General features: G+C 34.1%; 2 protein-coding genes across 4 annotated transcripts; both read right to left on the bottom strand.

Annotated features, from left to right (window-relative positions):
• Positions 1-1211: 1211 nt before the first annotated feature.
• LOC107015701 (F-box only protein 8-like) lies at positions 1212-3107 on the bottom strand. 3 transcript variants are annotated; one of them, XM_015216054.2, is made up of 2 exons: positions 2950-3107; positions 1212-2619 (listed from the first exon to the last, which is right to left on the bottom strand). In XM_015216054.2, the coding sequence occupies exon 2, from the start codon at positions 2595-2597 to the stop codon at positions 1470-1472; it is 1128 nt and encodes a 375-aa protein (XP_015071540.1). In that variant the 5' UTR covers positions 2598-2619; positions 2950-3107; the 3' UTR covers positions 1212-1469. The 3 variants fall into 3 exon arrangements, with proteins under 3 accessions (XP_015071540.1, XP_015071541.1, XP_015071542.1); XM_015216055.2 differs by having other exon boundaries at positions 1212-2616; positions 2950-3077; XM_015216056.2 differs by having other exon boundaries at positions 2836-2954.
• A 193-nt stretch (positions 3108-3300) lies between these two features.
• LOC107018431 (probable galacturonosyltransferase 10) lies at positions 3301-12311 on the bottom strand. Its single transcript, XM_015218915.2, has 2 exons — positions 11885-12311; positions 3301-5020 (listed from the first exon to the last, which is right to left on the bottom strand). Exons 1-2 carry the CDS (start codon positions 12035-12037, stop codon positions 3569-3571), a joined length of 1605 nt encoding a protein of 534 aa, XP_015074401.1. The 5' UTR covers positions 12038-12311; the 3' UTR covers positions 3301-3568.
• Positions 12312-15007: the final 2696 nt, after the last annotated feature.

The following is a 15007-nucleotide window of genomic DNA, read 5'->3' on the forward strand; positions in this document are numbered from 1 at the left end:
TATATATATATATATATATATATATATATATATATATATATATATATGTTAGGCTGGTACATGTTGCTAGTAGGATGGCGTGACACCACGGTCGTCCAAAATATATATACAGGCATTCAGTTTTTCCTTTAATCATCATTTTGTAAGAACATCAAAGGTCGAAATATATACAAAGAGATGTAAGTAGACAGTTCTTTTACACCAGCTTATCCAAATGTTAAAAGTATACTAATCTGGACGAACCTGTTTATCACTTTGTGCATCGAGCTATTATTTTTCTCCTTCAAAGTTTGTAACATCTCAAATATATTGCGTCATTTTTGAACCAGTCAAAAATTTATAAATGAGATGTTCATATGTCTTACTTTCAGTCCTATCTTGACAATGTGGATAAAGGTCCAGCTGCTAATGATATTAGCGTATATTCATTCACTTCATAATTTTGGCAACAGAATTTACTGTTTGGCACAAGCGTAACTTAGGCCTCTGCTATTGAAATTGACCATTTTTTGCTTGCCATAAACACTTGTAAATCCTGAAGCTGAAGAGAAACTTACTTTGAAGAAAACAATATCAGAATCGCCAAAAAAAACATTTGAACAAAGCTAATTTTTTCAGGTAAAGGGTAAAAAAAAATATAGATTCACAATAACATTTGTTGACCGCTTTTTAAATCATTTGTAGTATAGATTCACATAATCAAGTAGAATAGAACCATATAAAGAAAAACAGAAAGCCCCATAAGAAGAGCTTTAAAGAAGATAACGACCTATACGAAATATCAGCAGAAGTAAGTCTCACCTATGAAGGGAGTATTATGCAACACCAATATCAGGAACTGAAGCAACAACAACAGAGCAAATCAAAGTGAAGAAGAGGATTGAAAATACTGTGTAATGACAAATCAAGTGTTGATTTCCAAGTATATACATACGGACATGACACTGTATCACAACTATAGGCCAAAATTTGGTGTACAACTCATGCGTGTAATTCTTACTCGTTAGCGGCTTATATAAATACTAGACGGGTACCCAACATGCTTCGTTTAGCGTAACGATTTTCATTGTAATAATACAAGCTAAGCAGTGTAAGCCGCCAAATGCCTCTATATTAACATAGGCAGAGCATGGCATATTCATGTACATATTCAAACTCATGTATAATACCCTTAAAAATGATATTGACAACCAAATAGTGGTCAAACAAACTGTAAAAAACAAAAACCAATTCATATTGATGTTTAAATAGATACAATAACCAACCATCCAAAATCCGAATAGAGATTAATGATCTGCACCCCTAACAGTCAGCAAGTGTTTATTTTTAAAAAGAGGGGGGAAATTGGGGGTAGGAGAAGTGGAAATGGGAGAGAGGATAGCAAGACCCTCACCAACAACGTGAAAGTTCAAGTAACCAGCCTACTAACTTAACTAATAAGGTTGTTCAATTTGCTAGACAACATTATCCTAGCCCTGGCTGTCATTTTTTCTCTTTAATTGAACTAAGCTCTGCTTGTAATTGAAAACCCAAGAGCGACCAATGATTAGGTCCAGCTGAAAGCCAAGATCTATTACTTGTCTTGTTGTGGGGTCATATAATACCAACTGTGAAGTTTCTGCGATTTGGAAAATCATCTTATCCTCCTCCCAGACGTTGCGAGGCTTATGAGCACCTATTTGAGGTTGAACACTAAGAACTTTGGTCCAACTACCCTCTAGGTTCATTTCCCACACATCATATACGGATGTCATTAGTCGACCAAAACCACCAACTAAGATAGCTAGCGAGTCACCACGCAACATAAGTTTTCCCCATTGTGTGTATGGAATATACGGGCCTTGCATCTCCCCAAATTGTTCGCTGCCCATATCAAACGTGCACATGCGGAAGATATTGTCTCGAAGCCCACAGATCCAATAATATACCCCGTTGAGATGTGTAGCACCAATGGACTTGTGTAAGTTACAACAGTCAGGGAAATCAGGTCTCAGGTCCTTCCAAGAGTTGTTGTGTAAGGAATAGACACTGACAAAGAAATCGGGGGAAATGCCCAGTCCCTCTTCATCCCAAAATGTTCGTACATATAGAACCTTATAATCTTGAGTCAACGGGTCAAATCCCAACGCAAACTGATCATCATGATCTCTGAATGGCTGAGACTCAAAGGAAGCAGGAGGCAGAGGCCAGACCTCCCTAGTGGCAGGATTCCACAAAGCCAAGTGAGCATTGCCTTCATCAAAAACGGATGCATTTTCCACCAAGAATAGGCCATCAACTGGGCCAATAATGGACCAGAAATCAGAGGTACACTGAAGCTGATGGACAGTTCTTTGTATAGGGGCAACACCTTGAACTATATTGGTAGGGAGCAAGGAAAAATCAATGGAATGTGATTCCCTCGTAAGTGTTAAGTTACAAATGAAGAGATGGACATGATTACGCTTGTGACGGAAATGCATTTCTACAAAACTTGGACTTGTGATGAGAGCATACCAATGTTTGGAGACACATTTGAAACGCACAAGTGATTCCACAGGCAACCATAATAGAACCTCCACTAACAAATCTTTAGGTAACTGACGTCTACCAACCATAATGGTCTTCCCAATTTATCTTCTGTGAAGCAAAAATGTCAAGAAAAATTATTATGATGTGATCAAAGTATAGAAAAATGAAATTCACAATTCTCACACGGTGTCAGTCATTAAGAAACAGAAGTGCCCTAAAATTAGATTTGAAGTCATCCCATTTCATTAGGCAATCCCTCTAAATCATAACTTAGCATATACAACAACTCTACAAGTAAATACACAACAATTTCGACTATCTTACCACAACTTTCATTCAATCCCAAAGTGAGTTGGGATACAAAAACCATAACAGAGCGACAAAACCCTAAATTATCACCAAAATAGACAAAAATTGAAGAGAAATTAAAAAGCTAACCTTGAAAGCTGAGGAAGAAGAATGAGATATGAGAGTAGTGAAGAGGAGGCAAGCAAAACCCTAGTCAATTTATTCTTAACGATAACCTCTGGGTTGGCACCTCCTTTTTCTTTTTATCTTTTAATTATTATGCTACCTACCTACCTACTTTTATGTTTTAATACATTTTATTTGTTTATATTTGCTATTTGTATTAGATTCCCACTCGATGGATATCATTTTCTATCAAAAAAATTTTAATACTCAAATTCGAATCCGAGACCTCTAAACCTCTGAATTAAAAGGGAATATGACTCATCAAGGACACCATCACATTATTTTATTGCATTTGACTTGAGAATTAAGACCATGTTAAAACATTTAACCTATTTTGAATAGCTCAAGCTTATTTTTATGGCCCTCTTCCCTGAATAGAATATTACATCTTGCCAACATACAACATGAAATTTTATGTAATAAGATACTGGTGGTGCCTTGATGTTTGTTTCAAAAGCTATACTACAACAAATTGGAATAAGCACAAGAGATGACAATATCTTAATCTCACAGAACCCCTTACAGATTCCCAAAATTACCACCTCTGTGAGAACTATATAAGATTAAATTAACTAAAGACAACTTAGTGAAAATTGCATTGTTGTAATAAAGGATGACTATAATCAACATATTTGTCCCAGAGTGGCTTGTACTTCTCAATACCAATCTTCAACCAGGGTTTTGAGTTACCATTGAAGTGCAGCACAGCTCCCTTTTCTATCAATTTGGAATCGACATTCGTGTAACCAAAACCTAAGACATGCCATGAAGGATTCAAAGCCTCTGTTAATCCATAGAAGGTCAGCAGTCCAGGTGGTAAAGTGCCAAGCTTCCACAATGTGCGGTCCACGTTCTTGTCCTGCCAGTAATGGTATATGCCAGTAACGTTCCTTTTTCGCCACTCAACCAAATCGAAAACATTCATCCCGAAGGCCCACCCACATGCATCAGGATCAAAATGTTGACGAATAAGTGGGTGAGAATAATTTAGGTACTTGTGATATCTATGGAATGTCTCCATACAAGTCTCCACTGCACCATTTACATTGCCATTCAAATCTGTGGTGAATAGGGCTGAAAGATCCTTCTGCACTACAACATCATCATCGAGAAACACAACCTTCTTAAGTGCAGGAAAAACTTCTGGAATATAGAATCTCAGATGGTTAAGCATTGATAGATATTTAGGGTTTCTGAATTTGATCGGAGTACGGCTGTTATCATGGTTGCCAGAAAAGTAGTAGTTCTGGGTGTCAGAGTCTTGAAGTTGTTTTAGAACAGGTACATACGAAGCATTTAACCAACTAAACTCTTCAATCTTTTGTACAACAACAGTCACTCCTCGGAAACTGTTCATGGTGAACCATGCCTTCATGGCAGCATAGTTCACCTCATCTGTTACAAGGTGGAAGACCACCATATCAGGATTCTTGGAATTCATAGCCGTTGAATTCACCACAACCGAAGTTGCAAGGATGTTGTCTGAGAATACACAGAAATGATACAAACCAGTGTCCACAAGTTTGACAGCTGCTTGCTTTTCTTCCTTGAGTTGTTTCTGCAAATTGGAACTTCTGAACCATTCAGCTGTTAACCGGACACCAAGGCAATAGAGACTTTTAGGGACTTCTTCAGCAGCAATTTGTCCATATTTTGAACTCTTCTCACTAAAGGAATTCGCCTGTTCTTCAAGGCTTTGGATTTTAGCTTTCAGTCTCATAAACATGGTTGCACTGTCATAGTGAAGTTGCTGGGCTTGGTAGAGTAGAAGTGCCATATCTCGAATTACACTTTCTGATTCTCCGTTTGTCAAGGGGCTTCTTCTTGAAGCAGCATTAGAAAGAAGCATCTGTGAGTTGCGGATTTGAGCACTTAGTTCCCATGCAAATTGAAGATTGTTGCTTTCTTTTGCAATTACAAGAATTGCTTTTGCAAGAGAAATCTGATCATTAATTTGTCTTGTCATCGATTCAGGCCTCAGCATTTCTTCAGTGATGTTGAGACCATCCGCAATTCTGTCATGCCTATAGGGTCTCTGCAAAGAAAAACAAAAGAGTAAAGGTTCAGATTTTTCCATAAGCTTACAAGAGACAGTCAGACAGAGGATAAAAAAAATTGCAGCTTCGAATGAGAATGCCAACTAGAGAGGAAGTTTTTATTGCAACAGGCGTCAGCTAATGAGTTAATAAATTCTTCCTCCAAACATATGTAGTTGTCTTGGTAGGTAAATAAGGAATCCTGTGCCCAATCCCTACTTCTTTAATCAAGCTTACCACTACACATAAGCTAACAGCACAGTATGATTCAAATAGTGTAAAACACCGTAGAATGTATCCTCTCATCAGTATTACAAATTTGGAATTATTACTAAATTCTAGATGTCACTTAACTTTTGATTTTCAGAAACCAAATAGTGTTGTTGAGCTCATTTACAGAGCATTTAAACCCTAAAGCTAGGTGCAGGTCATGCATTCCCCTGCTCACATGGTGTTCTACTGCAGGAACCAAACCACTTATATGCTATGTTGCTCGGACTCTTCAAAAATGAAGACCGGTGTGTGTCGGATCCTCCAAAAACAGTGTATTTTTGAAGGATCAGACACAGGTGCGGGCGACATTTTTGGAGAGTCTGAGCAACTTAGCTTATATGGGTCTTATTAATCAAGAGCTTGTCCTAATTAAGGCAGCACTAAACAATGCATACAGCTCGTAAAGTGTCTTATTAATTTCTATATAAAAGTCATAAATAAATACATTAGTGATAAAGAATTGGAATTGGAAATATAGAGGAAAACCAAGCACTAAATTTAAATTAGAAAAATTTCATTTTCTGCAACTGGAAACATAATTTTAAAATGGATTCTTAACATCGACATGCTTTCTTTTACTAATTTTTTTCTGATAAGGGCATATAGACGTGATTTTTACTTCCTACGTGTCAAGTTTTGAAGTTTTTCAATTCCATTGTGTATAATTGTTGTTTTTTGTTACAGTTGTTTTGCTTGTATTACATCATAACTCTGTTTCTTCCTTAATTTGTGTCTTCACTAAAGCCGCTCGTTTAGTTGCTCTTTGTACTTAAAGCTCCACAGGATTCTGGTGTAGTTTCTGCATTTAAAAACACTAAGCACTAACAGGGAGCCTATTTGAGTTTCTAGCATCACCAACAGCTTTTTTTTCCAATTATTACTCTGACTTCAGTTAGGCAAATACATTATGGCATGGAATCTATGCAGCAAACACAGCATTGGGCAATAGAAAAGCATAAATGGATAAATATCAATTGTCGGATGAAATGCTTAAAGGGGAGTAAGAGAAAATAAGAAGTACCTTGCTGGATCAAGGGCCATATGAATAGAAAAGATTTTTGCAAAAACAGTCGCCATAAAATCAATAAATTCTCCAAAATATATTCAAGTGTCAACACACGTTTTGCTTTTATTTTTATCCTTTACTTTCCCAACTAGAAAAATTTCACGGAGTATGTTGTTGTTTCTTTCCCAACTAGGAAAATTATCATTGGCAAACATGAACCGACATAATGACAAGAGGGGGGCCTACATTGTCCACCTTCCTCATAGACTTTGAGAAAAACTTTGTATATACATGTAATATCTACAGGAAATAGACATAAAAACAAAGGCACCTGAAAGTGCAGAATGTGTTGTGTTCTAGTTGAGAAAGCTTTTTGCAAGTCCTCGTCTTTGTAACAAAAGTTGAAATCCCCCTCAATGCACTTAATTTTACTTCAAGTAAATTTGACTCTAGTCTCCTACCTTTCCCACTTCAGCCTTCCTTGTTCTTTTTCCTTTTTTTTAACCAACCGTGTACATCTTACTCTCCTCATACCCCACTTGTGGAATTACACAGGGTAAGTTGATGTTGTGGTGGTGGTCTTCTAATTTTTTTTTTTTACTGGGTTTTATGCTACCAGCCTTTTCCTATTCTTTTTTTTTCTTAAGCCTTAGTTTTTCTTTTTAATTTTCTTTACTTTTCTTATTCATTCTTTCATACCAACAACTCTCCTTTAGCCCTAGTTTAGAATCATAGGTGATGAATTCAGTTGAATCAGCGCACAATTCTTTTGTGATTTTAATTAGTGACTGAGTATGTATTTATTTTCTTCTGATTTGATTATGACTCCAAACTGTGATGGCTTGCTAATTTCACCTTCGATGTTTTAAATTTACAATTTCTGAAATATGATACACATAAAAAGTATTAAGCATAAATTGGAAATACTATAAAGGAAAATTAATCTAAGAAAAAAATATCAAAACCGATCTATGTTTTTTCACTAACTTATCTGGCTGATAGGCACACTTTTTAATTGTTTTTTATATTTAACTTATCTGAAGTCTAAAGGGTTCGGGTTGAGCAGGACCAAGCGGAATATTTGGATTGTAACTTCGGTGTTGCGTTGGATGAAGTGGATGTGGAAGTGAGGCTTGCCACACAGTCTATTCCGAAGAGAGAATTTTAAATACCTCGAGTCTGCCTCCAGGGTAGTGGGGACATGATGATGTCACACATCACAATGGAGCGGCATGTAGACTTGTGCGTTAAGAAGGTACCACCTAAACTTAAAGGGTTAGTTCACAAATTCTCCTATTTCAATAAGAGACATGTTTGGGCCCGCTTTGAAGACAGCCAGGAACTACTTAAGTTTTACAAAATGGTGATTAGATTAGACCGTCCTTGTCGTATGGGTTTGAGTGTTGGTCCGTCAAGAAATCACGTATTCAAAAAATGTATGTTGTGAAGATGACGATGTAGAGATGAATGTGTGGGCATACTAAAAGTGACAAGATTAGGATGAGGTAATCCGGAGAAGGTGGGTGTGGCCTCTGTGACGGGCAAAATGAAGAAAGCGAGAATGAGATGGTTTTGGTATGTGCAGAAAAGTTGCACTGACGCCCCAGTACAGAGGAGGTGCGAGAGGTGATTATAAGGAATACGCACAGGGGTAGGGGTAAGCCGAAAAAGTATCGAGGAGAGCTGAGTAGTCAGGATATTGCGCAACTTCATATTACCGAGGACATCACTTTAGATAGAAAGGAGTGGTGATAGCATATTAGGGTAGAAGGTTAGTAAGGGTAGAGTGTTGCCTTGCCTTATAAAGATTTAGACTTTACAGTGTTTCATAGGACTAGTCATGCCCTTGTGGTTCTTATCCTATGTTGTTTACTGTATTTTCGATCATCACAAAATTTTGTTGTTGGTATTGTAGACTTTACACCGCTTTTCTTATTAACTGTTCCTCTTTCTCCATTGTTTTCTTCTTTTGTTATTTGGGTTGATGCACTTGACCAAGGGTATTTTAAGAATAGTCTCTCTGCCTCCACGAGGTAGTGGTAAGGATAGCGTACACTCTACCCATGCTACCCTCACAAGACCCCGCTTATGGGATTTCACTGGGTATGTTGTTGTTGCTGATATTTTCTTCTACTTTTATTCAATTTAATCAAATGAAGAGAAGAAAACTTAATGGAATGAAATAACTTTGGCCTGTTAATCAGTTGGTTTTATATCAAAATCTGTTACACCAATCTGAATCTAATTTTGAACCAACCAACTGACCGAAAATTCCTTATTATAAAAATCCAATGACAGATCCTACATTAACGCATGATGCACATGTGGTCTTTAAATCAAGGGTCAACCATTGATAATGACGTAAGATGCTAATCTTGGATTTTATTTTATTTTTGAGAAACAATTTTTTGCTTGGGAGAAAGTTGAGTGAAGTACAGTTGAGCTGAACCACCAACTGCTGAGACGTATCCAGAATTTTGAGATAATGGGTGCACTATTACGAACAGTTGGATCTAAAATTTAGGTTCTAATCACTAAATATAATTAAAATTTAAAATTATAGGTCCAAAATTACTTTTACCTATCCAAACCACTTAGAGAAGCATTATACAATTTTAGAAAGGAAAATAAAACGAGAGAAATAAAAGATTCAAATTTCTAACCTCACCTAGAGAGGTGCACCCAACCATAATCGCATGGTATAATACTTCAACTATGGGTTCACATATCTATATTTAAATATTTTTTAAAAAATATAACACTACTATATATGATTTCAGGAGGGAAGCATGGGTTCAAGTGAACCCAGTGACCCCTTCTGGGATACGCCTCTGCCACCAAGACTGTTCCTATCTTCTTTTTAACCGTAAATCATTCAAAAGGAAAAGAAAAAAAAAACTACTTCACCGAATCTTTTTGACCTTTCCATATTGACCACTCCAGAATAAAGGTGAATTTGTGTTGAGTAATACCAGAGTGTTTTCAGCTACTCTTAGAACCACATTGTTATCTACAGATAACAGAGACCTCTCCATTTTATCTGGATCACCTCAAAAAGCAATATTTGTGTCCTCAGCTTACATAAATTATTCAATTTGTTAGAAGAATTCTTTTCCAGTTACCTAAGTTCTAAGGTAGGAACTAATGTTTTACTCCCTCCGTCCCAATTTATGTAGCACCGCGTGGCTTGACACAAGTTTAAGAAAGAAAGGTGACTTCTAACATTTGTGGTCCAAAATAAATCTTAGATATTTGTATGGCAATAAATTATTTCATTAAGGGTAAAAGGGGAATTTCAAAGTTAAGTTATTTTTGTTATAAAAAGTGACATTCATTTTGGGACAAACTAAAAAAATTAGTGTGTCACATAAATTGGGACAGAGGGGTACAATTTTACATTGATTGCTTCTAAAATATATATATGTAACTCTACATTCTTAATATTCGAAAAGGGGAACCCTGCATTCTTGGTTCCTTTGAGACATTCAATAATTAGCAAATTACAACGTAGACCACAAGGAAGACAAGTAACTTTGGTATGTCTTGTATAATTGATATTTTTTATGTCCTTCACCTATTAATTACTTCCATGTGCCCCTAAATAATTTTAAGTTCTCCCAACTCCCAGCATAACTTATATGGAACCTATTTTCTTTATACATACTTTGTATTCTACTGATTTTGTTAATTCCGTGAAGAATATCTAGGCTTTTATTAAGACGCTTCTAGATCGAGCCACTCTGTACTTTGTCTTTGACTGTCACAGCTTGATGGAGGTACTTGAACAATAATCAAATTGTACCATATTGTTTAATGCTAAACTAGAAAAATGTGGAGGCCACAATAAACTACATGTTAATCAGATTTCTCTTGGTTGACATGGGGTAGTGTAATATGAAATGATCAGTTTATGAACTTCCCACCAAGTGTGGACACCTCAATGTTCCCAAAAGCTTAAATTTGGGAGGGACTACGGTATTCTTCCATGTCTTAGACTCGGATGCTTAACTTTTCCTTTTCTATTTGCTATCTTTATCATCTTTGAAGCAGATTTACTTGAGGCTGAGGGCATTAATATGACAGACCTTCACGATACCCTCAAGTCATAAACAAGAATAAACCTATCTTTTTGTTTCTTTAATTTGACCAAATTTGTTTATCCATCAATACCATGAATTTCATCTTGATAGCCTAATCCCAAAAAAATAAAGACATTAGTTCCAGGCCCCAAAGTAGCCCAGATACTTTCAGACACTGTTACTGCCGTACAAGATTTCTTTTAGCATTAAAGTATTTTCCAAAATCAATAACTACTGCTCATGGTAACCAAAAAACGTCAAATTATTTCACAAACCCAGCTATAGACTCACTCCAAAATGCTAAATGTAGTCATAATCTCTTCTGATTAATCAATGCACAGTGGAGATCTTGTGACATTTGTCGAGTGATGTACTTATTGACACTTACCCCATAGCAATAATATCCATAAGTAATAGGAAAAAAAAGTTGACTACAATTATCCGCTAGAAGTTTGTTGTCGGGTTTTAAAATACCGGTGATCAAGGACCTGGGAATGGGCCATTACCAAATAGGTGAAAAGTTTGATACATATTCTCAAAGAATTAGGTGTTCTTCGACAAGAAACAATTACTTTAAATTCACTTGGAACATATCTTTGAAAGAAAGAAAGCTTCATAGTACTTTTAGCTGTTTAAAAGGATAACAATAATTAAACCGGGCATAAACTGCTTTTGGACATAGAAATAATTTCATAAGAAGTTTCAGAAATTTCCAACTTGCCCTTTTTGTTTAGAAAGATCTGTATGTGCCTTAGTTGCCAATTCTCAAACCAAAATGACCATTATTAACCAAGAAATGCAATGAAAATTACACCTAACGACTGTACAACATATTAACTAGATTTAGCGAATTGGTTGTACACTCACCTAAGAGATAATATTGAAAGGAAAGGCTAAAACTTGGATAAAAAATCAAAATCTATCTAAATAAGGATCTAAAACAAAAGGTAGAGACTATTGAAAGTGGTGCAACTTAACTTTGGTTGTTGTTGTAGTTAGCTTGTAGTTAGGTGATTAATTATTGTTTAATGGCCAGTTACTTTGTTATAAGGAGGCTAGCCAGTAGTTAACTAAAAATAGTTTGTTAGTAGATTCTGTGAATAGCACACACAAGTGTAAGCATATAGCCTTGTAAAGTTCATAAACCTGGAGCTCACATTGCACAGACTTCCCTTATTGAGTTTTCGCTTATTTTTCTATCTACAATTCAGCTTTAGTCTATGGTTAATGAGATAGTGAGTTTGGATCTGTGTAAATTTTGACAAGAACTCTAAAATGGAAAACAGAGTTAACTCATAGACTGATTGCATACTACTGCAAACTGTTAGATCGCAAATGTCAACAATCATTTCAGTTTGTCCATGTCAAATACATTAACAAGTAATTGACTAACCCGCAAAGCTCAAATTCCACAACCCACACAAACTCATCTAGCTTAAAAAAGAATATTTAGCTTAGAAACAGAAAACAACAGCAATTTATAATACAACGAAAACGAACATTACCTTTGTATAAACCAATCTAGACGATGAATCGCGAGTTGTTCTGCTGAGCAAAATAATGAGCAGCAATACGACCAATCCACACAAAGTTAACCAAAAAACATTGGAAAATCGCCGCCTCACCGGCCGCCGGAAATCCGAGTTCCTCCGTCTCATTTTTCCGGCGACTACTGAATACAAATAATTTCGAGTAAATCTGCGGTACAGTGACTTCTTCAGTAACAGTATATTGTGGCACCCAAAAGTGGGAAATCGAAGAATTAGGTTGAATTGAAGATTTGGGTTTTATTGAAGCGAGTTTTTTCGGAGTTATGAGTGGCACTGTAATGGAGATTGATATTCAGATCTACTACAGGGCAGAATGCATGTCAAATTTTTCTTGAGGACCAGAAAAAATAACTGTGAAATTTGATTGTGTTATAGTGTCTTAAAATTTTTTTAGATTTTATAGTGATTTTTATAAATTTTATTTTCTTCTAACTATTAAATTACTATACATGCCATTTCATATTGATTTTCTTGATTTTATATTGAAAATTTAAAAATTTTAAAATTTAAGATTTTGAAATTTAAATTATAATTTGAGATTTTTTAAATATAAAAATTATCTATATATTGTAAAAAAAAAATAACATTTAATTTTTATATATATAAAAATATTTGTTTCATATATAAGTAAATTTTACAATTCATATCATTAAAATCGCTTATATCTCATATAACGATTATTATTTTCGATATAAAATTTATATTTACTTTAAATCAATTCTTAATTTACTATTTATATTCACAAAATTCATTATTTTTTATCAAATTCATTATTATTTCACTGAAGTCAACTTTTTATGAAAAAAAATATCATTATATTGAGTGGACAAGCCTGATTATTGTATTAATTGGAGAAAAAAAACTTTCTTAGCTACAAACAATTTGAATATTACAACTTATGTTCAATTATTTTTTTTATTGAATTGATATTTGATTAATAAATGTTATATTTCTTAGAATAATTTTATGATAGTGTGTTGTGCGATTTTAATAGTTTTATAACTTATGGAGCTTTTATTTTTATAAGAAAACATATAATATAAAAAGTTCAAATCGCATGTTCAAACAAAACTCCAATCTCATGTCATGATTTCATATCGCATGGTCAAACGAGCCCTAAGAAATTGATTGTATACTAAAAGAGAATGCAATAATGTAGGTTTGATAATTGTATACATTTGAAAGAGATATGAGTGTCAAAAATATATCTTACTATTCATTTTTTTTTAAGTTTCGTACCCAAATTGTCGTAAGTGTGAGTTTCATACTTAAACTATTACTTATTAATTTGAGAAACACACATTAGTAGTGTGTACACTCTCTCTTTTATTTGCAAAAAAAAAATTCATATAACATTTCGCATGGATAAAATATTTCACCTTGACCAAAAAATAAATAAATTATAAAAAAGTATTTATTTTTTTTAAAATGTTAAATTTAAAATATTTTCCTCACCTCTCCCACCACCTCATCCTCACCCCGACAAACTCCTGTATTCTTATTTTTAAAATTTTCCTTTATGAAAAACTTTTTATAAATTCAGACTTCACCCCTCTCCAATCCTTCCTAGAACACTCTCTCTTTCTCAATTTGTATGACAATTTTTATTTTTTGAGAGTAAAATAGTTTAAGTTTAACTAGAAATCTGATTATGGAATTTTCAATTTTTTGAAATTAAATATATATAGTTATAAACTACGTAAAAAGTACTATAACTCATAATAATTGACAATTCAAAATAATTAAAAAAAATATATGAAAAATTTACAGTCAAAGATAGATTTGTTTGAATCTTGAAATCTGAAAAGTGCCACATGAAGGAGTAATATTTTTAATTTTATATATAAAAAGTAAATTCTACTTCGCCGTATCTAACCCCACTCTTAGTTTATTTTTTATTTATTTTAGATATATACATATATTTTTAAGAAAATATTTTTTTTCTATTCATATATCGGATATAACAAAAATAAAAATTTGTTTTTAAAAGGCCCGATGACAAGTAAAAAATATTATTCTAATGTGTGTGTATATATATAGAGAGAGAAAATTTAGAAGCGGAGAATTATGTACGGTGGGTTAGGATTTTTTCAAAGAAAATTAAAACAATAAACTTTTATTTGAAGGGATTGCGGGGGGAGGGGGGGGTACGGTGAGAGAAAATGGTGGAGTGGAGTGACAAAAATATTTTACATTTTATTTTATTATTAAAATTTCTTAGGGGTGGGGAGGGGAGGGGAGTAGTAATAGTTTAATCTCTATCTAATACTGATACTAATAATCTATTTATTTTTTGTCTCAAATATTTTGTTTATATGGAGTGTAATGTGATAATTTTTTTAAGGGAAAAGGGACGGATTTACCTCTAAACTTTAATAAATGGTACACATATGCTCTCCGTTTTACTTTGCGCCCACATAAACCTTGTCGTCCAATTATATATACACATATACCCCTCTCACTAAAGGATCCTAATTTTTTACACAAATCTTAATCCTATTAATCTACCCATTTGACCTTTTTTTAACCATAATCAACTATCCGTTCCATATCCCAATACCCACCCAATTTCCTCTAAAAGGAATCCTAATTAAAACAGTCAAATTAACATGGATAAGTGTGCGACCAGTGGACTTGACAAGGTGGCGGCAAGCATGGCTGGGACCATCTAACATTTTTACATTCGCAATTGTCTTTGTGAATATAAATATACTTGTATGTTGAAGTATATATCTTGAGAAAATAATTGTACGGTGAATATAAATATACTTGTTTGAAGATTAATATCACAATTTTTTTTAAAAATAAAAATAAAAAAAGATCACAATTTTTGGACACAATAACTTAACAACATATTCTTTAGATTCGTTCTCCCCAAGCATATTGTATGTTGCACCTTTATCTTAATCTAATTTTCTTTTCTATTAAAAAGACTTAAATTCATAAATATTTTGTTATTTGTACTATTTTTGTTGTTCCGACCTTTCCACCTTTATATTTTTTCTTGAATTATTCTTGAAATACACGATTGTATTATGTTTTTAATCTCAAAATCTTAAATTAACATTAAAAACTCCA

This window comes from Solanum pennellii, chromosome 4 (genome assembly GCF_001406875.1).
Source record: "Solanum pennellii chromosome 4, SPENNV200".
Classification (NCBI taxonomy): Eukaryota; Viridiplantae; Streptophyta; class Magnoliopsida; order Solanales; family Solanaceae; genus Solanum; species Solanum pennellii.

What these genes read in the sequence shown, in the direction of transcription:
- LOC107015701 (XM_015216054.2), bottom strand. Translation starts at nt 2,597, where the DNA reads ATGGTTGGTAGACGTCAGTTACCTAAAGATTTGTTAGTGGAGGTTCTA.
- LOC107018431 (XM_015218915.2), bottom strand. Translation starts at nt 12,037, where the DNA reads ATGAGACGGAGGAACTCGGATTTCCGGCGGCCGGTGAGGCGGCGATTT. An exon ending in CTAGATTGGTTTATACAAAG is followed by an intron (nt 5,021 to 11,884) that starts GTAATGTTCGTT and finishes TTTTCTTTGCAG; the next exon opens with AGACCCTATAGGCATGACAG.